We start from the raw sequence: 17,990 nt of genomic DNA, 5'->3' as shown, positions 1-17,990 counted from the left end.
AGGGGGGCACAGCTTTAATGCGCCTTAGTGAGGTCGTGTCCCGGTGCACAAGCATGCAGGGTGGTTCCTGTGGTCACTGCAGATCATTTAGGGAATAAAATGGCACCCTAAACTCATGGGAACCCCCTTTCCATCACCCCTGGCCTTGTTATGAGCAGTCCAGGAAGTCTGCAGAGTAAATACTGCTGTGGGGTTTGGGGTGAGCGTGGGTGGGGCTGGGGGTCCAGAGCACCCAAAGAAGGGGACAGCTTGTTTTTTCCAGCAAGGAAAGGGGAAAGGGGGTGAGTTCAGCCAGGCAGAGGGCTACCAGGGCCAGCAGCCACCCAGCCAAAGGGCTTGCCCACCTCCAGCACTGCCCAGCTGCAGCGGGTGCAGTGAGGTGAGGGTCACAGCCCAGCAGGTCCCCTCCTGACAGTGACCACGCCGGAGCTCGGAGCACTCCAGTGACCCCAGGGCACAGGAAGCTGCGAGCTGGACGTCAGGAAATCCTGGTCCTCCATCCAAAAAGCTCCCAGAGCAGAGAAACGGTCTGTCTGGGCAAACAGCCAAGATCCTAACAGCTAAATAAAAAAAGAACACGTGGAGAAACAGTCCTGAGAAGCAGAGAGGCTTGGGAAGGGACTAGGGAGCTGATGCTGAGGCTTTGCCTGGGTTTTCAGTGCCCTGGCAAGGTGGTGGGACTTTGAGAGGCTTTCAGCTGCTCTTTTCCCTGTGATGAGAGTGGAGGGGCTGAGCAAGAGGACCAGAGCCCTGACGAGGGCATTTCAGTGCCAGTTTTGGGGAGGAAACTTTAATAACCCTGTGGAGTCTTGAGAGCTTTCTCTTCCCCTCTGCCCTGTTGTGGATCAGGCTGGACTTGGTCCACACATCCCTGGTGGTGGCTCAGTGTCCTTCCTGGGGCAAGACCTACAGGTCTCCTCATCCAGGGCATCCTGTCCCATCTCCAGGCTCACCCTGAAAGTCTCCAGGATGGATCTCAAAGCTTTTCCTCCTCCAGGAGCAGAGCCAGCAGCTTCCCTGGGATGACTGGTGTGGGAGGGTGGCATGTCCCCAGGGCTCTCTGGGAATCCCCCTGTGGCCCCTGGGAGCATCTTTCTAATACCCAACCCCTCTGGGTCCCCAGGAGGACAGCGCAGACCTGAAATGCCAGCTGCATTTTGCCAAGGAGGAGTCAGCCCTGATGTGCAAAAAGCTGACCAAGCTGGCCAAGGAGAATGACGGCATGAAGGAGGAGCTGCTGAAGTACAGGTCCCTGTACGGGGACCTGGACAGCTCCCTCTCCGTGGAGGAGCTGGCTGACTCTCCCCATTCCCGGGAGGCCGAGCTGAAGGTCCACCTCAAGCTGGTGGAGGAGGAAGCCAACATCCTGAGCCGGAGGATAGTGGAGCTGGAGGTGGAAAACCGCGGGCTGCGGGCAGAGATGGACGACATGAAGGGCCAGGGGGACAGGGAGCTGCCGGGGCAGGACACGCGGTTCCTGGTGGGCGTCTCGGGCTGCGGGGACGCGGGGGACACGGTGGCGGAGCTGCGCCGGCACCTGCAGTTCGTGGAGGAGGAGGCCGAGCTGCTGAGGCGCTCGCTGCTGGAGCTGGAGGACCAGAACAAGCTGCTCCTGAACGAGCTGACCAAGTACAAGTCGGACCACGAGCTGGACGTGACGCTGTCGGAGGACAGCTGCTCGGTGGTCAGCGAGCCCTCGCAGGAGGAGCTGGCCACGGCCAAGGTGCAGATCAGCGAGCTCAGCGGCAAGGTGAAGAAGCTGCAGTATGAGAACAGGGTGCTGCTCTCCAACCTGCAGCGCTGCGACCTGGCCTCCTGCCAGACCACCCGGCCCATGCTGGAGACCGACGCCGAGGCCGGCGACTCGGCACAGTGCGTCCCCACCGCCGGCTGGAGGGACGGCCTGGGCGGCGGCGAGGCCGACGGGCAGGACAGGGGGCTGGGCAGCGGGAAGGTGCCCGATGGCCCTGCCAAACTGCTCAAGCCCAAGGACCTGGAGACCTTGCTGGGCATCCGGGACCAGGCGACGCTGGTCAGTAAAGCGATCGATGTCTTGATTTCGGATGCCAATGGGTTCACCGCGGGGCTGAAGGCTTGCTTGGACAACGAGTGTGCGGGGGTGCTGCTGGGCGAGGCAGTGGGCAGCGGTGGTGACAGCCCCAGCGACGCCAAGCTGATGAACGTGCTGCTGATGCGGCTGGGCGTGCTCCAGCAGGACCTGGGCTGCTTCGTGAGGAAGGTGGACCACCTCAGCGGGGGCTTCAAGGAGCACACGGACTCATTCCCCTTCTCCAGCCCCTCCAGCGGCCACGACGTCACCAAAGAGCATGCCTCTGACTTCCAGGTATGGCTTCTTCCCACATCCCTCACAGCAGCTGCTGCTTTATTTGCCACCACGTTTCCTCCTGCTTTAATGGAGCAAAACCTGATCCCCAGTGTAACCTCCCCGCTGCCCCTCCAGAGCAAAATCCAAACTAACACCTCACTGCATGCCAGTGGCACTGGGGACAAGGTAGGACTCTGCTCCAACAGAGTGTGCCCAGGGCAGGAGGCAGTGGACATCCTGGCATGGGCTGGTCGTGCCAAGGCTGCCCTGCCTATGGCCAGGGAGTCTCAGATGCAATCCCACCTTACCAGGGGCTGATGCTTTGGCTGCTCTCCCTGGCTTAGCCCAACACTGTGTTTCAGAAGCTCTTTCCTTGTTGGGGACGAGCTGGGTGGGAGGAGAGCAGCCTACAGCCTCCAAAAGCAGCCCAAATTGCAGGGACCCCACTTGCAGGAATCCTCCATCCCCAGAGGCACCCAGGCAGAATAATTTGGAGAGCAAAGGCTTCAGGGCAAATCTGCATCCAAGGGAGAACAGCTTTGGAGCAGTGCAGGGCAGCTCATGCCCTGCAGTCCTGCTGTTCTCGGGGGTCCCAGCTCGTGCCAGGGGCCAGGGGTGTCAGTGGTGGTTGGGGCTGCAGGCACAAGCCCCTTTCTGGAGCACACTCACTTGTTCAGAGTCCTATTGTTCTGCATGTGGTCCCCCCAGCCCAAGGTCCCAGTCTCCTCCAGTCACTGCATGGCACCGTAACTGGTGTTTGCACATTTTTTCCCTCTTTCTCTCTTTTTCCCCCTTTCCCCAAACAATCCAGGCCACGTGTCTCCTCATCCTGTGTTTCCTTTTGGTTTCCGCATTGTCTCCCACCATGGTGATGAAGCTCCTTCTCCTCCTCATCCTTTTTGTTGTCTTGTAGTTCTTTACTGTTTCGGAGACCCATTGTTTTGTTTTCTGGTTTTTTTTTTCTTCCCGCTCTTTTGGTTTGTTCTCATTAACTTGCCCACGCATGCAGCAGCCTGATTTTAGGGACGCCGACCCTTTCCGCATCCCCCACACCAAGGACACGGACCCCGCCCATCCCCGGAGCTACAAAACCTGCCGGGCTGAGGAGAACGACTCCTACGCCACCGAGGTACCACACAGGCAGGGAACCGTGTCCCCTTGGCCGGCAGGGTTGGGGACAGGGCTGTGGGACAGGGTTTTGAGAGCTGGGGACAAGGGAAGCTGCAGAGGGACACAGGGAAGTGCAGGCCAGCTTTCCCATTCCCTTCTGGGGCTGTTCCAGATGAAGGAGCTGCAGCTGGTGCTGTCAGAGGCCAACGAGAGCCTGCGGGGGCTGCAGGAGCAGCTCTCACAGGAGAGGCAGCTGAGGAAGGACGAGGTGGAAAACTTCTCACAGAAGATCTGCCAGGTGAGTAGGTAACAGCCTCTGCCCCTGAGAGACAGCTGTCCTCAACCTATGGAGGTGCCACCTCCAGCCCCAGCCCTGTGACCCACGAGGACCTGGGTGTCACCTGGGAGCACACACAGCATGTCCCATTTTCAAGGCTGAGCACACTTCTCCTCGCACATGGAGCCAATGCAGGGCTTCCCCCGTGGCCCTGCTGTCCCCAGCAGGATCCCAGGGTGGTGCAGCTCCCCCGGATTGGGATATGGGGCTGGCACCAGGCTCCGCCCAGACCCTGGGGAGGAGGCATCACAATGCCTGTCCTGAAGCCACTCACCTCTCCACAGCTGAAGGAGGACCACCAGAAAGCACTGCTGCGGCGGGAGTTTGAGCTGCAAAGCCTGAACCTGCAGAGGCGGCTGGAGCAGAAGTTCTGGAGCCAGGAAAAGAACCTGCTGGTGCAAGAGTCACAGCAGTTCAGGCAGAGCTTCCTCCTGCTCTTCATGAAGCTCAAGTGGTTCCTCAAGCGCTGGCGCCAGGGCAAGGTGGTGCACAGTGAGGGCGAGGACTTTTTGGAGGTACAGTGGGCTGCCATGGAGGGGAGACTGCACTGTTAGGTGTGTCCCTCATGCCTGTTTGCCCTGCCCAGGGCTGTTTGGGTGTCCCCCATCCCTGGCCAGGGGCTGTGGGTCCCCGTATCACCCCAGCCATGGTGTCACCCACAGGTGAACAGCATGAAGGAGCTGTACCTGCTGCTGGAAGAGGAAGAGCTAGCCCCACAGCAACAGGCAGACAACAAGATGTGTGCCGGGGACACCTGGACCCCCAACACGGTGAGCAGGGTCCCCACAAGCCCAGGGGGTGGATCAGGTAGGATCAGCCCCTGCTGTGGCTGTGTGGCGTGGGGTGGTGGCTCCTCTCGGGGGGCGTGCCTGGGTGGGGATGCTCCTCCCCAGCACATCACCATCACCCCTGAGGAGGGACCCTGCCCTGCTGGCTTCCCCTGTCCCTCACCTTTGCAGCAGCCTGCGGAGCTGGGATGCAGAGAGGGCAGCTCCCACAGAGTCCCACCCTGTTGGGTCCCCTCCTGCCGCCTGTGTTCACCCCCGTTCTCCTGCAGCCCAACGAGTGCATCAAGACCCTGGCAGACATGAAGGTGACCCTGAAGGAGCTGTGCACGGAGCTGCGGGAGGAGCGGCGCGGTGCCAGCGAGCTGCAGCAGCAGTTCACCAAGGCCAAGGCTGCCTGGGAGATGGAGCGCGCCGAGCTCAAGTGCCACATCGCCCAGGTGGGAGCCCCGGGCACCCCGTGGGCTGGCACAGCTCCCCCGTGCCTGCTGGGGGGCTGGGGGCCTGCCTGTGCCCTGTGCCAAGCACTGGGCTGGGAGCAGGGTGGCACTGTGGGAATCTTAATTAGCAGCCACTCAGGCAGGAGAGTTTCCATGGCAACGGGGCTGGCATGGAAATCTGACTGTGGAGCAGCAGAGGATGCTCTTTATTCCTCTGTCTGGGGAGGGTGGGATGGGACAGGGGCTCAGCATCCCTCCTGAGGACAGGCAGCTGAGAGCAGCATCAGTGCCCACCTCTCCCCCACCCCAAGTCAACTCAGGATCCCTGCAGATGCTGGAAAAAGGATGCACGGCTGCAGGGGAGGCAGGAGGTGAAGGGAGGGCAGCCTGGGCACTGGGGGAAGCTCCTGCCTGTAGGATGAGTCCCACCAGTCCCTCAGCCCTGCCTTCCCAGTGCTGAGAGGTTCCCTCACACTGTGCTGGCAGCAGCCCATGGCTGTACATCAGCTCTGCTCCTCAGCACAGGTGCCAGCACTTTCCAGGCAGGATTTCTCCTGGCAGAGCATGAGTCCCCAAATCCCATATCTCCGCAAAAGTGAACAGAGCAGCCATGGTGGCAGCACCCAGTGGTGCTGTATCCTTGGGGGCTGTTCAGGCAGCACTGCAGGTGATGGTGCCCCTCTCCAGGAGCCATGTCCAGGAGCACATCCAGGCAGGCAGGACATTCAGCCTGTGTCCTGCTGGGTGACCATCTGCTGGGCCAGCTGGCATGATGTGGCTGCAAGCCAGGGCTGGCCATGGCTTGACTGTGCCATGGGCAAGCCATGTTGTGTGTGTCACGTCCCTGGGGACATGCTTATTGCCCAGCCTGGCAGCATGGGTCTGGCTCTGGCAAGCGGGATGCCCGCAGCCCTGCCCATTTGCTGGGGATGTCCAGCACCACACTGGAGCCTTGGGTCCCTCACAGCCACCACCGTGTCCCCACAGCTGGAGTCAAAGGCAGGCAAAGGGATCGCAGAGCGTGCGCTGCCAGACTGGAAGGTGGCACTGAAGAGGGAGCGTGAGGAGCACCAGCACCTCCTGGCCGAGTCCTACAGCGCTGTCATGGACCTCACCAAGCAGCTGCAGATCAGCGAGAAGAACTGGAACCAGGAGAAGGTGGAGCTGCTGGCTCGCTTCAAGGAGGAGCAGCAGCAGGCGGAGCAGCAAGTGAAGGACCTGCAGAACAAACTCAACCAGGTATGGTGTCCCCCATCCTGCACGTGTCCTCCAGCCTCTGCTGCTTGCCCTGAGAACGTTTCATGCTTTTGCTTGCCCAGAGAGGCTCATGTTGCACTTGTTGAGTGACCAATACATTCTCCAGTTGCAGAAAGGATCCAATCCATGGGCATTGAAGCACTCTGAAATGGAGAAGCATGGCAGCAACTGGAAGGAGGTGGGTAAGAGAGGGTGGAGTGCTCTCAGGATGCTCTTAGGGATCAGGTCTCTGCTAAGATGGGAAGATGTGTGAACACCAATTAACACCCCCTTAAATAGCAAATGCGGCTGCAGGGGAGAACAGCAGGAGAATGAGAGCATGAAGGGTCTGGCTGAGACCCAGGAGCTTCTGTGGGGTTATAAAAAGCTGATTTTAAATAGATGTGATTGCAGCAAGCCCCACACAGTCCTGGGTCTGCTGTGCCTCTGTGTGTGGGGAAGCTGGTGGTGCAGGAGGGGAGCAGGATGCAGCCCCTGAGCTCCAGCCTATCTCTGTGCTCTGGTCCTGTGTTTGCTGACCCTGGAGCTTTCTCCTGTGCCCTCCTAGGCCCTCAATGAGAAAATCACAGACAAGGACACAATCTCTGAAGCAGAAGCCAAGGGCACCAACCTCAAAAGGTGAGTATGCTGGTGCCTCCATAGTCCCTGGAACATAGAGGGGCCCCCTGGGCCTGACATCCCTGAGACTCACAGGGGAGATGCAACCCTGTTCCAGGGTAGTCCTGGAAGTAAAGGGTGCCCTGTGAGGAGCAGGACTGGGTGCCCAGGAAGGTCCCATTGGGGTGGGAGCAGAGTGCCTCAGCTGTCCCCCAACCCCCTTCCCTGCCCCCTTTTGATCTTTATCCTCTGTCCTCCCACAGGACCAAGTCTGTTTCCTCCATGTCAGAGTTTGAAAGCTTGCTTGACTGTTCACCCTACCTCTCTGGAAAGACCATGCCAGGGCTGGGTGACCATGCCCGGTGCAAAAAGGCATCCTCAACCACCCAGATGCTGCCCAACGGGATCCGGGACAGCGCCAGCCTTCCTCCCTCAAACTGTACATATGTGAATATCGAACAACCTGCACCTGACAGCCTGGCCAAGGAGAAGCTGGGCATCTCCTCCTGGGACTACTCACGGGCAAGCAGCCTCTCCGGGCACGACCCAGCTCAGAAACAAATCCAGAGGAGCTACACGGCACCCGACAAGACAGGGATCCGCATCTACTACAGCCCGCCGGTGGTGCGGCGGCTGGAGGCGCCTCTGGTGCACAACAAGGAGGGCAAGATCATGATCGAGCCCGGATTCTTGTTCACCATGGCCAAGCCGAAGGAGCCGGAGGAGTCGGCCAGCGCCGAGGGCACCTACAGCCAGTGGCTGTGCAACTTCTCCAAGCAGCAGCAGGAGCTGCTGGACGGTGGCGCGGGGGAGAGCACGGTGCCGCCGGTGCCGCGCTTCCCCCCGTCGCTGCACGACCTGGAGATCTCCGGCAACATGAGCGACGACATGAAGGAGATCACCAACTGCGTGCGCCAGGCCATCCGCTCCAGCTCACTCGAGAGGAAGGTGAAAAGCACCTCCAGCCAGACAGTGGGGTTGGCCCACGTGGGCACGCAGACCATCCAGACGGTGAGCGTGGGCCTCCAGACCGACCTGCCCCGCGGCGCCGGCATGCATGGCAAGAGCTGGTCCCCGCGCAGCTCCTCCCTCGTGTCCGTGCGCAGCAAGCAGATCTCCTCCTCCCTGGATAAGGTCCACTCCAGGATCGAGCGGCCATGCTGCTCTCCAAAATACGGCTCTCCAAAGCTCCAGAGGAGGTCTTCCTCCAAGCTGGACGCCTCCAAGGACAGGAGCCTGTGGAACTTGCACCAGAGCAAGCAGAACGGCTCTGCCTGGGCCCGCTCCACCACCACTCGCGACAGCCCCGTCCTCAGCAACATCAACGATGGCCTGTCCAGCCTGTTCAGCGTGGTGGAGCACGCGGGCAGCACCGAGTCCATCTGGAAGCCGGGCTGCTCTGAGAGCAGCCGGGCCAAGCCCGAAGCACCCAAGTATGGTCTCGTGCAGGAGTTCTTCAGGAACGTCTGCGGGCGGGCGCAGAGCCCCACTGCTCCCCAGGACAAGAAGGACGCCACTGGGGAGGAGAGCAAGAGAGCCGAGCACCCCAGCCCCACCACCTACCACCCAGCCGAAAACATCTCCCGTGTCTTGAACAAGAAGGTCCTCAAGCAGGGCAGCTGCGAGGACCCCAAGCCCTCGTCCCCTGGCCAGGGCAGTAAGGACGCAGCCCTGCGGGACCCCGACCTCATCTCGGCTCTAGCCAGCGAGGTAACGAGGCACAGAGCCCCCCGGGGTGTCCCGCCGTGGCGGGGGACAGGGTGCCTGACCCCTCTAACTCCGCTGTGCCCTGTCTATCTTTGCAGGACACGGCGTGTGACTGCAGCTCCCAGTCCCTCACCTCCTGCTTTGCCCGGCCATCCCGCTCCGCGGTCCGCCACTCCCCCTCCAAGTGCAAACTGCACCCCGCGGACCCCGCCAGGGCGGAGGAGAAGCCAGGGGCCTCGAGTGAGTGAGGACGGGGGGCCGGGGGACGCAGCGTGCCTGCCATCCACTGTCCTGCCGGAAGAGCGCCCGTGCTGAGCCCGCGGGGCCCCTCTCGGAGGCGGCGCGGGCTCATCTGTCTCCTAAACGTCCCCTCGGCCCCGGGGACGCTTACGAAGCAGATGTGGAGCCAGAGGCCGCCGCGGGCTGCGGGGACGCCCTGGCAGGGTGGCTGCATCACCTCCTGCCTGCTGGCACCCGGGCTCCTGGCCGGTGCCACCTCACCGGCTGTGCCAGCTGAGACCCTGCCGGGCCGAGGGCTCGCGGGCGCTGAGAAAGGGAGAGCGGCCAGCGGGGGCTGCTGGTGCCCACAGGGAGGGCTGGGCCGAGGGGTGATGCTGCACCGCCCCGCGGATGGAGGTGCTGGCTCCGCTGCTGCGTCCTGCCGGCCTCCCGCGGGCCCATTGCCGCGCGGTTGCATCAGCCGGGCAGCGTGTGCTTCCCCGGCAGGAAGGAGGAGGGAGGCTCCCTGTGGTCACCCTGGCTGGGGCCCTTCTCGGCCACCCGGCTGCTCTTGGGGTGCTGCTGAAGCCCTTGGGTGCTGGGAGGGGTCCGGGTGGTCTCCGGGCTCCTCCAGCTGCAGAGCTGGGATCACTGGGTGCACAGTGTGGGGAGAGGTGGCCTGTGCCTCTGTGTGTGTGTGTGTGCACATCCCCTGCTCCCAAGGGGCTGTGGTGCCTCTGCCTTGCACCCACCCCCCTGCTTGGGGCCACTTGTAGTTATTTCTTCTCCAAGTGCTGAATATACATATTTTTCTTCTTTTTTTTTTTTTTTTTTTTCCCTTTTCTCTTTTTTTTCCTCCACTTCTGTCTCTGCCCAACTCCGGACAGCCTGCAATGTAAAACCAAGTGCATTTTAAAAATACCGAAATGAGCTACATTGGAGAGGCACCAATTGGATTAAGAGATTGTGGTTTGGGAGGCTGCAGCGTGGCCCATGGTCTGTGCCGCACATCCCTCTGTCACCACCAGAAAAAGCCTTACCCAGGGAGGGAGGGGGCAGCAGCCACAGCCCCCACAGCACTGCGGAGCTCCTGGGGCTGGGGCACTGCGACCCAGTCCCACACAGAGCAGCCTCTGTGCAGCTCCAGGAGATTTCTGAGGCAGCTGCCTGACCTATTTTTGAGCCGCCTGCCAGGGGCCAGACAGGGATTCACCCAGATGGAGCTGCCTGCAGGTGCCTGGGTCTCAACTCATTGCTCTGGGGCTGTGTGCCTTGTTATGGGGGCTCTGTACAGGAGGCCAAGAGCTCTGCATTGCTTTGGGGCTGTGTACAGTGCACCAGGGGCTCTGTGTGCCCTTCCAAGGGCTCTGTGCATAGCTCTGGAGCTCTGTACACCACTCCAAAGGCTCTGTGCATAGCTCTGGAGCTCTGTACACCACTCCAAGGGCTCTGTGCATAGCTCTGGAACTCTGTACACTGCTTCCAGGGCCTCTGCACATTGTCATCTCGCAGTTTCTCTTAAGAACTGCTGGTGCTGCTGAGGCTGCTGCCCTCTCCTGTCCGGCCGCTCGCTGCCCGCAGCAGCTGCTGCATCACTGCCACGTCGCAGCCTCCGTCAGCATCTCCGCGACAGCCGCTCACTGCCTGTGTCCCCGGACACACCAGCATCAGCCAGGGCCCAGCAGGCCCAGTACGATGGCCTTTCTCTCCTGAGGCACCCGGCCAGCCCCTGGGGGACCCTCATCACCCGGGTGGGGGACTCAGGGCAGGTGCTGACCACCCTCACCAGCAGCCAGGGCCCGGCTGTGTCCCTGCCTGTCACGGAGGACTTGGGTCCAGCACTGCCACGGGCAATCTCCTGTTGTACATAGATGTTTTCGGGGTGGTTTTTAGCATTTTCATGGATAATTGGGGTTTTGGTTTGGTTTGGTTTTTTTAAAAGACTCTCTACTTTTTGGAATGTGGTTTCTCATTTTTACAACTGCCTTTTAATTATTTGTAATATTGGTCAGTTCTGTCTTACTCTGTAAATAGCGGTGCTGGGCATTTCCCAGGGGGGCTGAGACGAGGCTGGCAAGGAATTTGTGGGGAAAATTTGCTTGAGGTGTGGAGCTGGATGATTTTATTCCAGCCCCTCCATGGATTCTGCCCTTCCACATGCCCAGCCTGGGGTGAAACCTGAGGTGTTTTGGGTAAAGCCACGCTTGCCCTTGCCCTGTCCTCTTGCTCCTCTCACCAGCCCATGCCAAGGTCGCATGAAGGGCACCTCCTGCCCCGATGACAGGCTCTCTGCCCACCTCATCCTGCACCCCTCTGTCATGCCTGCTTGTTGTGTGATGAATAAAGGCCCTGCAACCCCTCACCCCCACCCTTGGTGCTTCTTCCCGTGCTGTGGTGGGGGGGCCGTGCTGCCTGTGCTGTCTGGGGCAGTGCTGCTGCAGAGGGAGGTGTGGGGTGACATGATCCTGTGACTCTTGCTGCCATCCTGCTTGCTGCCCAGCCCACACACGGTGTCCAATGCTCTCCTCACCCACCTGTCTGTCCCTGACGCCATCCCTACGTGCTGATCCCAGCTGTGCCACACCACCAGGGCTCCTTGGCAACTCCTCACTGCCAGCACTGCCACCCCACACCAGGCTCCCCTCAGCTCTGCATTGTCCTCGTGATGCTGGTGTTTGTCACGGCTGGCATGTCCATGCCAGCCTGCCCAGCAGCTCACCCCAGCCTGCACACACCCCCACATCCCCCTGCCTCCGCTGCCATGGCTCCCTGCCCTTGTACCCCTTGGCTGGACTCGATCATCTCAGAGATCGTTTCCAACCTTAATGATTCTGTTATTCCCTGATCACCTGCTGGTCCCAGCCTCCCCTAAGGTTCACTCCATTAAACTCTCCCACCCTGAGGTCCTCCAAAACCCATCCTCCTTCTTTTGCTCTTCCATCATCCTTCATGTCCCATCCCTTTAATCCCTGCTCTTTGATCTGCCATGTTCCCTCCCTCTTTATTGTGCTCTTTCATCAAGCCTAACCCAACCCAGCCCTCCTTCCTGTGCTACTCAATGCCATTCCTCCTTCCCATGTTCCATCACCCACCATACCCCATCCCTCCTGTGTACCTTCTTTTATGTCCCAACCCTTCTTCCACTGCTCCTCTGTCATTCACTCGTCCCTTCTTCCTTACAGTCATCTGCTGTGTCCCATCCTTCCCTGCCACCCTCCTTCATCACCCACCAGGTCTTATCCTTCTTTTCTGTGCTCCTCCATCAGCCACCATTGTCCTGTCCCTGCTTCCTGTCCTGCATCCTCTTTTATGTGCTTTCCTTTCTTGTGCTCCACTGTCACTCACCACCTCCAATCCTCTCTGTTCTCCCCACTCCCTTCACATCCCATCCCTCCTTCCACACTCCTTCCAGTGTGCTGTCATCAGCTGTATCCCATCCCTCCCTGCCATGCTGCGCTCCTCCATTACCCACCATGTCCCCTCCCACCCTCTTGTGTTCCTGAATCCTACACTGCATCCTATCCCTCCTTGTTATCCAACACCCACCACCTCCCACCCCTCCTTCCTGTGCTCCTCCACTGCCTTCCATATCTCACCCTCCAGTCTTCCTGCCACACTTTCAGCCCATCCCTCTAACCTGCTCCTTCATTCACCACATCCTGTTCCTTACCTTCATTCACCACCACCTTCTCGTGTTTCCTTCTTCACCTTCAGCCTGCTCCATCCACCTTGCCTTGCTTTGTCTCCAGCTTTTCCTTTCACATTCATGTCAACAGCTCACCATCTTCTTCAGCTCCCACCACTGTCCCCTATATCGTACCATCAGTTTATCCCTGCTTATTCTCCATTAGCTCCCACCTTCACCCCAACCTCCTCCACTCCTAATCTTCTCCACGTCTTTCTTCATCCTCTTCTCTCTTCCTATCTCTTCTCTCAACCTTCTTCACTTCCCCATCCCAAAATCCACCATCACCTCCCACCATTTCACCATTCTTTCAACTGCTAATGTCATCCAATTTTACCTTCTCCACCCTCTTTGTGCTTATCCATGTCCCATCTCCTTATTCATCCTCCTTCACTGCCCTGCAGTCTTTGTCTTCTTCTGTTCCCTTAGTCTCTCATTCCTCCTGTCATCCATGGCCATTTCCCAGTGTTTCCTCACCCCTCCTCTTCTTATCCATCTCCCCTCCATCCTTTTCTCCACCACCTGCCATCTAATCTATCCTTGTTTTTCTTTTTGATTTTGTCAGCCTTCTTCATTCTCCACTTCCCACTGTCTTCCACCCTTCCCCGTGCCCCACACCACCCACTATTTGCCTGTCCTTCCTCACCCTCCGCTTCCTACCACCTGCCCAAAAATCTCCTCATCCTCCCCAACCTCTCTCTTCATATTCATTGTCCTTTCCACCATCTTTCATCTCCTTCACCCTCCATCTCATCCTTCATCCTCCACCTCAGTTCTTCCTGTGACCCTCCACTTCCCATTGTTCCCCGTACTTTTTCCTGCAGTTTCACCTTTTCCCTGTCCCTCACACTCAACATCTGGCTATCTCACTGTCCTCTGTCATTTGCCTCCCACAGTGTCCCTGTTTCTCTTTATGCCTCTCCACTTTTCCCTGTCTTTCTATCCCTTTGTATCCTCTTAAGTGTCCCACCAACCTCACAGATTTCCCTCTCCACACCTCCTTGACCTCCAGCTGTCCTTCCTTACCTCACAGCTCCCTCTCTAACTGGCCTTACATTCTCCTTCATCTGCTACCTCTGTCCTGACTTCCAATCTTCTTCCAGCCTGACCTCTCCCATTCCTCTCTGCACTCTTTTACTCCCAGCACATCTGACTCCAGCTACAATTTTCTGCTTCTCTTCCCACTTCTCCTGCCTTATATCCCATCACTTACTGACCCAGGAAAGCCACTGCTAACTCAGCCACCCCTGATGCACACAATAAGAAAACATCTGAAAAGACTTCTGGGCTAGTGCAGCTGGAAATGGTCATAGGGGAAAAGGGGATGACCTCTGCCCTTGGAAGGTTTCAGTAAAATTCAGCCAGATAAAGTCACCAGTGTCCTGATCTAACATTAGCAATAACTGATGTGGAACATGGAGCTTGACCAGATTCCCTTAGGATCACTTCCAGCAATGAAGGATTTCCAAGAGGGGCAAGAAAGGCCAGGAATGGCTTTGAATGCATTGCTTGGGTTGCTGCAGAACATGAAGAATTATCCCTGCCACTTGCAGCTGCTCCATGGTGCTCAAGCAGACCCAGCACACACTGCTCCAGCAGGACCATCCCATGCTCCCCAAGGACCATCCCACTGTGTTCAAGCAGGGCCATCCCAAGCTGCCTGAGCAGGACCACCCCAGCAGAACCATTCCCTGCTGTTCCAGCAGGACCATCCCACCCTGCTTGATCAGCAGCATCCCAAACTGCTCAAGCAGGACCTCTCCAGGCTGCTTGGGCAGGATCATCCAATGTAGATGGAGCAGAACCTTCCCATGTTGCCCAAGCAGGACCACCCCATGTCACTTGAGCAGAACCACTCCAGGCTGCTTGAGTACTGTGGACCAACCCAAAGAGGCTTCCTAAAAAAGCTGCCAGCTCCCAGGCCAGTGAGTGATCCCTGAGATGTCCCCTCAGACCCAAGAGCCAGGGATCTTTCATAATCCTTGTTTTCTGTCTCTTAGGCTGGGCCCTGCAGGGGCAGCCCCTTCCAACAGCCTTATGGCTGCAGTAGGGCACCAGGCTGCTGGCAGTGCTGCCATGGGGAGGACAGGTTGTCTCTCCATGCCAAGGGAGCCCAAACCCTGCAGGACCTGCATGCAGGGCCTTTTCAGAGCACCCCTTGTCCCTTGCACAAGGGCCAGCCAGCCTCACCTCCCTGAAAACTCTCCCTTGCCATGTTGGAGGCTGCCAGCCATCCCATGGAGGGGGGAGGATGTCCTTTCCTAGGGGATGTCCCACTGCAGGGACAGGGCACCCTACAGGGTGGGCATGACGTTTGTAAAGCATTCCTGCCCATATGCCTTCCTGGCTGGGAAATCTGGGGGAGGGTGGAGGGAATTTGCTACCCGTGTTAGGAACTAGCTGAACTTACATGTCTCCCCAAGCTGGATTTCTTATTCCAAATGTTCAAACTGTTGTATATTGTACTGGGATTTTTACATTGAATTATTGTAGAAAACAAAAATTTAAACCAAGTCTGTTAAAAAATAAAAAGCTCTATGAAAAAATAAATGTTAGCTTGTCTCCAAGTCCTCTCCTTACAAAGGTGCCAGAGCAGGGAAGTGTCTCCAGCGGTGGCTTTCCAGCGTGAGACCACACCACCCTCTGGTGTCAGCACCGACCTCAGCTCCGTGCTGGTCCTGCTCCAGCCCTGTCCCGTGGCTCCAGGCTCTGCCTGGCTGCCAGTGCATCCTTGCACCGCCTTAAATCCTGCTCAGTCAAAGCAGATCCATCCTGCTCCCAGCACATGGACATCCCTGCATGGCGTGGGGCAGGATGTGGCCAAACCAGAAGGAAGCAAAGCAAGAGCAGAGCTGCTTTGTTGGGTGCTGGCATCACCCTCACAGCCCCACTGGTGCCGTTTCCCAATCTGCCAGAGTGTGGGATGTGCTCCTGTGTCCACACAGCCTCACCCTGGGCATGACCGAGCCTGACCCAGAGCTCCAGCTATCCCTCCCTGCTCAATAAAACAGGGATAAAAGGAGGCAGTCCCGTTTATGGGAGTGAAGGGACGCGCTCTGAAGCCTGGGGACAGCTCACGCAGGGCAGCTGTTTATTAAACCCCAGTCTCCTCGCTGTGCTGTTGATGAAGGCGCTGCCTCTCCTGAGGCAGTTCCCCTTCTTCTGCAGCCCAGGCTTCCAACAAATCTCTTACCGACCTGGCCCCCTCTCCCAGAATGAAAATAGCACCAGCTGGCAGAGCCCAAGTAAACAAATGAGCCACTGTGAGAGGAGAGAGCATCTTTATAAGTTAATTGGCCTAATCTAAGAGTCAGACAGACATTTTCCTGTGGATAGATCGCTCGAGAAGCTCAGGCAAACAGCACTAACATGTCTCCTGAGTTTGATTTATAAGCCTGATTGCATTACTAGCTCATCTCCATATAGAATGATTATGAATATATTGTCTCTACTCTGAAGAGAGCTAAATTACCAGGCTCTGATATTCATCAGCTACTTGCTGAAGCTTAAAACCTCCTCAAATTCAGAACTCTCTCTTCCAGTGACAGCAGGGGTAGAAAGGATACAGCTCAGGGTTGATCCTTGTTTTCAGCAGAACCTGGGCTGTTTTAACACCCTGATTAAGGGGTGGCTGGAGGGAGGGAGCAGCCTGAGCCAAAGGGCTGTGGAGCACGGGAAGTGCCAGAACCCAGAGCCAAGTGTATTGGTATTGAGCAGTTACATTTACAAACAAAGGAGCTGATAACTCCCAGCAGGACTGAAGGGCTCTTATCACTGTGCTGATTAAAATTTGCTCTGCAGCCAGCAACGACGGGGAGTGTCCTCAGTGGGGAGACAGAACAACCCAGTGTTTAACCCTATTGCTGCAGAGGGCTGATTCATCCAGCACAAGTGAAGGGCTGCACAGCCTGGCTAATTCCTAAATTAGCCCAGAAAGCTGCAGCAGGAGGATCCACAGCCTGGTCACATCCTCTCAGTCCATCTCCTGTACCTCCCACTCCATCTCACCCCTGCTCTGCAGGTCCCAGGAGTTTTTGCTGGTGTCACTTGTTATTCCTTCCAGATCCTTTGCTCTTTTGTTCTGCCCCTCAATTCTCTGCCCGTGCCTGTGGTTAAAGAAATCTTTCCCTTCCCACTGCAGGATATCCTGATAAAGGCTCCCATGCCTCTGGCATTGCCATGCAAGGCACAAACTTGTTTGTGCTAAGTTCACCAAGAGTAAAATCTATGATAAAAAGATGCCTGCTCTGATTAGCATCACTGACAGGTGTAACACCAAGCTGCTGAATCTGCCTCACCAGGCCCTGGTCCAGGCTGCCCTGCCCAGGAGATGCTCTGGGAGGAGGGGACAGGTGGTTGGAAAGGAGGTGGCTTGCTGTCCTCCTCCAGACAAGCCCTTGAGCCTCAGCCATCACACTGGTGCCTTGGTGTAGCTCAGACACCTCCGAGCCTCCCTGGGCTCCTTCCTCCACTGCTGTGGGCTTCCTTCGTGCCTGATCCCCTCAGTGATTTGCATGAATGGGGATGTGATTCCCACACTTATTGGCAATAAGGCCAGTCAGAAAGCAAAGCCCTGTGACCCCTCTTGGACCCCCAGGTATGTCACCTGCTTACCTGGAGCAGTACTTTGTCCAAATTTTAGCACCAGTTTCCCATGTGAGGCTGCCTCCTGCTCACCCCGCCAGGATGAGGAGGTCTGAGGTGTACAAACCAGTTCACACTTTCCAGTTTCTGTCCCCCACCCCCAGCATCTCCAGGACTGAGATCTTTCATGTCAGGGAAGATGCAGTGAAGGGTCCCATCACAGCTGCTGAGCTGCTGTGGGTGCTGCACTAGAGAGGCTGCTTCCAGAGTATCCCAAGTTTCTAGAGTATCCAAAGCAGAGTGTGAGCAAGATACCACATATCCTGGCCAATATATTTTTTGGACCCTCTGAGTCTCTTCAAGAGACCTTAATATACATTAACATATACACTTGAAGTAATTTAATTAACATATACACTTTAAGTGCTTTTATTACTTTACAGGAAGAGGCGATAGAGGGCCTAAAATGCAGCTGATTTTCCAGGACTGCCTGGTGAGTTAGGAGAGCTGGCATCAAACTCTGCAGCATCCAGCTCCAGCACACACCAGGCCCCAGGGCGGGAGCCCAGCTGGATGCAAACTGCCGTGGGGTAGAGGAACTGGAGCAGCAAAGCATGGTCACACAGCAGGAGTCCCTTTCCTAGATCCTATAAAATCACCAAGGGAAGGCTGGGCATATCCACAAAGTGTCCAAGGCCAGGTTGGAAAGGGCTTGGAAAAAGCTGACCTAATGGAAGGTGTCCCTGCACATGGCAAGGAGCTGGAATGAGATGAGCTTTAAGTTCCCTTTCAACCCAAAGCATTTCATGATTCTGTGGTTTTTCAGCTGTGAGACACTAAAATGAAAATGTGAGGAGTGCTGTGTTTGTGCCATGGGGGTCGACTGATGGTACCACGTCTGTGGTTCACAACTCTGTACGCAGCTGCTTGGAGACTTACTGGA

General features: G+C 57.5%; 1 protein-coding gene across 2 annotated transcripts in view; it reads left to right on the top strand.

Annotated features, from left to right (window-relative positions):
* Window positions 1-15,013, top strand: part of MTCL2 (microtubule crosslinking factor 2) — a 29,623-nt gene extending 14,610 nt beyond the window's left edge. The window contains exons 5-16 of one of the 2 annotated variants that reach the window (XM_085557966.1): window positions 1,124-2,344; window positions 3,336-3,455; window positions 3,609-3,734; window positions 4,058-4,288; window positions 4,436-4,543; window positions 4,831-4,998; window positions 5,986-6,237; window positions 6,362-6,433; window positions 6,803-6,873; window positions 7,116-8,562; window positions 8,658-8,799; window positions 9,666-15,013. In XM_085557966.1, the coding sequence (XP_085414092.1) occupies window positions 1,124-2,344; window positions 3,336-3,455; window positions 3,609-3,734; window positions 4,058-4,288; window positions 4,436-4,543; window positions 4,831-4,998; window positions 5,986-6,237; window positions 6,362-6,433; window positions 6,803-6,873; window positions 7,116-8,562; window positions 8,658-8,799; window positions 9,666-9,694 (3,987 nt within the window). In that variant the 3' untranslated portion in view covers window positions 9,695-15,013. The remainder of the gene's footprint in view (window positions 1-1,123; window positions 2,345-3,335; window positions 3,456-3,608; window positions 3,735-4,057; window positions 4,289-4,435; window positions 4,544-4,830; window positions 4,999-5,985; window positions 6,238-6,361; window positions 6,434-6,802; window positions 6,874-7,115; window positions 8,563-8,657; window positions 8,800-9,665) is intronic. The other variant, XM_085557967.1, reaches the window with a different exon arrangement.
* The last annotated feature ends 2,977 nt before the right edge of the window (window positions 15,014-17,990 follow it).

The sequence above is a fragment of the Lonchura striata genome, chromosome 20, assembly GCF_050655825.1.
Source record: "Lonchura striata isolate lonStrDom1 chromosome 20, ASM5065582v1, whole genome shotgun sequence".
NCBI lineage: Eukaryota > Metazoa > Chordata > Aves > Passeriformes > Estrildidae > Lonchura > Lonchura striata.
This window is presented reverse-complemented; position numbering and strand designations above follow the sequence as displayed.